General features: G+C 40.7%; 1 protein-coding gene across 1 annotated transcript; it reads right to left on the minus strand.

Moving 5' to 3' along the window:
• Positions 1 to 817: 817 nt before the first annotated feature.
• LOC123938411 (olfactory receptor 15-like) lies at positions 818 to 1,747 on the minus strand. The gene has a single exon (XM_045999758.1). The coding sequence runs from the start codon at positions 1,745 to 1,747 to the stop codon at positions 818 to 820; it is 930 nt and encodes a 309-aa protein (XP_045855714.1).
• Positions 1,748 to 2,332: the final 585 nt, after the last annotated feature.

The following is a 2,332-nucleotide window of genomic DNA, read 5'->3' on the forward strand; positions in this document are numbered from 1 at the left end:
CACATGTAGAACTGAAAAAATAGTGCAAAGGACCACAGGGGAAGGGAGGGAAAAATGAATGGGAAGAAATAAGAGAGGGAGACAAACCATGAAAGACTCTGGACTCCTGGAAACAAACTGAGAGTTACAGAAGGGAGGGGGGTTGGGGGTTGCATAACAGGGTGATGGGTATTAAAAAGGAAGTGTGTTGTGATGGGCACTGGGTGTTGTATGCAACTAAAGAATTGTTGAACACTACATCAAAAACTAATGATTTAGGGGCGCCTGGGTGTCTCAGTGGGTTAAAGCCTCTGCCTTCGGCTCAGGTCATGATCCCAGGGTTCTGGGATGGAGCCCCGCATCGGGCTCTCTGCTCTGTGGACAGCCTGCTTCCTCCTCTCTCTCTCTCTGCCTGCCTCTCTGCCTACTTGTGATCTCTGTCTGTCAAATAAATAAATAAAATCTTTAAAAAAAAACAAACTAATGATTTATTATATGTCGACTAATTGAACATAATAAATAAGAACAAATGAGAAAATAAAAACAAAAACAAGGACAAGAGAAATCATAAATATTCTTCAAAAGTTAACTCTGAAAATAACATTTCCCCCTGACAAATATTCTGGATACTTACTATGTGTCAAAAACTGTCATTATGTCTCTACAGAATTTTTTAAACAATATGTTATGTAACACCATAGAAATAAAGAGTAAGTTACAAATTACTGCCTTTAAACTAAAACTACTGTTTTGTAAAATGATAATTCAGTGACTCTCTAATGGAGAGTATAAGAACATCATGATTTCAACACCTTTTTTTGATTCAGAAGGACATTTTTCATTTGTGCATCATTTTATTTAGCAGTCTTTGCAGAGCATCTTTTACTTCTTTGTTCCTTAGAGTATAGATGAGAGGATTCAACAGTGGTGTGACCAAAGTGTAGAAGAAAGTGAAGATCTTGCCATAATTTGAAGCAAAGTGGTTCTTAGGATCTGCATAAACCATGGCCACTGTCCCATAAAACATGAAGACCACAATAAGGTGGGAAGAACAGGTGGCAATGGCTTTTTTCCTTCCCTCTTCTGAGTGGAGTTTCCCCAAGGCTCGAGCTATACAGCCATAAGAAGTCAGGATCAATACCACTGGTACAATGGTGAAAAGGTCAGCAGAGATGGTCATTTGCCACTCAATGGCTGAGGTATCTCCACATGCTAGGCGTATGAAGGCAGGAACTTCGCACAGAAAATCATCCAGGTGGTGGTGGGTGCAAAAAGGAAGCTGGAATGTGATGGGAGATTGGGTTACAGATTCCATCAGTCCAGACAGCCAGGCTATTAGTACCAGTTTCCAACAGAACTGATGATTCATGATGATGGTATAATGCAGAGGCTGGCAAATAGCAACATAGCGGTCAAAGGCCATCATCACCAACATAACACCTTCTGTTGCCCCAAGGCAGAGGAACACAGATAGTTGAATGACACAGCCTGTGTAGGTGATGCTCTTGTCTGGCCCCCACAAATTAGACAACATCTGAGGCACAGCAGTTGTAGTGAAGCAGAGATCCAAGAAGGAAAGATTGCTAAGAAAGAAATACATGGGAGTGTAGAGATGAATGTCCACACAAGAGAGCAAGATAATGGTTGAGTTGGAGAGGATGATCATGGCATATAAAATGATCACTATCCAGAAGAGAATTATTTCCAGATGGGGCCATTTAGTGAAGCCAAGAAGAATAAAGCCTACTTGGAAACTGTTGTTTCTCATTGCTAGTGCTTTTGACATTGGTGCTTGGACATAATTATAAGTAAGATTTTGTGAATGAATTTCACAGAAAGGATACAGCCATTACTAGTTTTCCAGGGGGTCTTAGGACATGGAACATTTGGATGTTTTTCCTTATATCCGAGCAGTTGTATACAATCTCTCTTCCATAAGTTTGTGTTTTTTATACAAAAGTGGTATTAATAAGATCCTGATGAGGAGGGCGCCTGGGTGGCTCAGTTGGTTAAGTGACTGCCTTCAGCTCAGGTCATGATCCCAGAGTCCTGGGATCGAGTCCCACATCGGGCTCCCTGCTCCTTGGAGAGTCTGCTTCTCCCTCTGACTTTCTCCCCTCTCATGCTCTCTCTCACTGTCTCTCTCTCTCAAATAAATACATAAAATCTTTAAAAAAAAAGATCCTGGTGAGAAAAACAAAAATGAGATAAATGTAGCTAAAATTAAATCTCCTTACAAGTTAGAGCCCACTGATGAATACCTGAGGCCCGCAGAGTGTGACATTTCAAGGAACGCATGGCTGCCTTAATGTTGATGTTTCATTAGAGATTAAAAGCAAACTTATCTTAACAA

This window comes from Meles meles, chromosome 3, assembly GCF_922984935.1.
Source record: "Meles meles chromosome 3, mMelMel3.1 paternal haplotype, whole genome shotgun sequence".
Taxonomy (NCBI): domain Eukaryota; kingdom Metazoa; phylum Chordata; class Mammalia; order Carnivora; family Mustelidae; genus Meles; species Meles meles.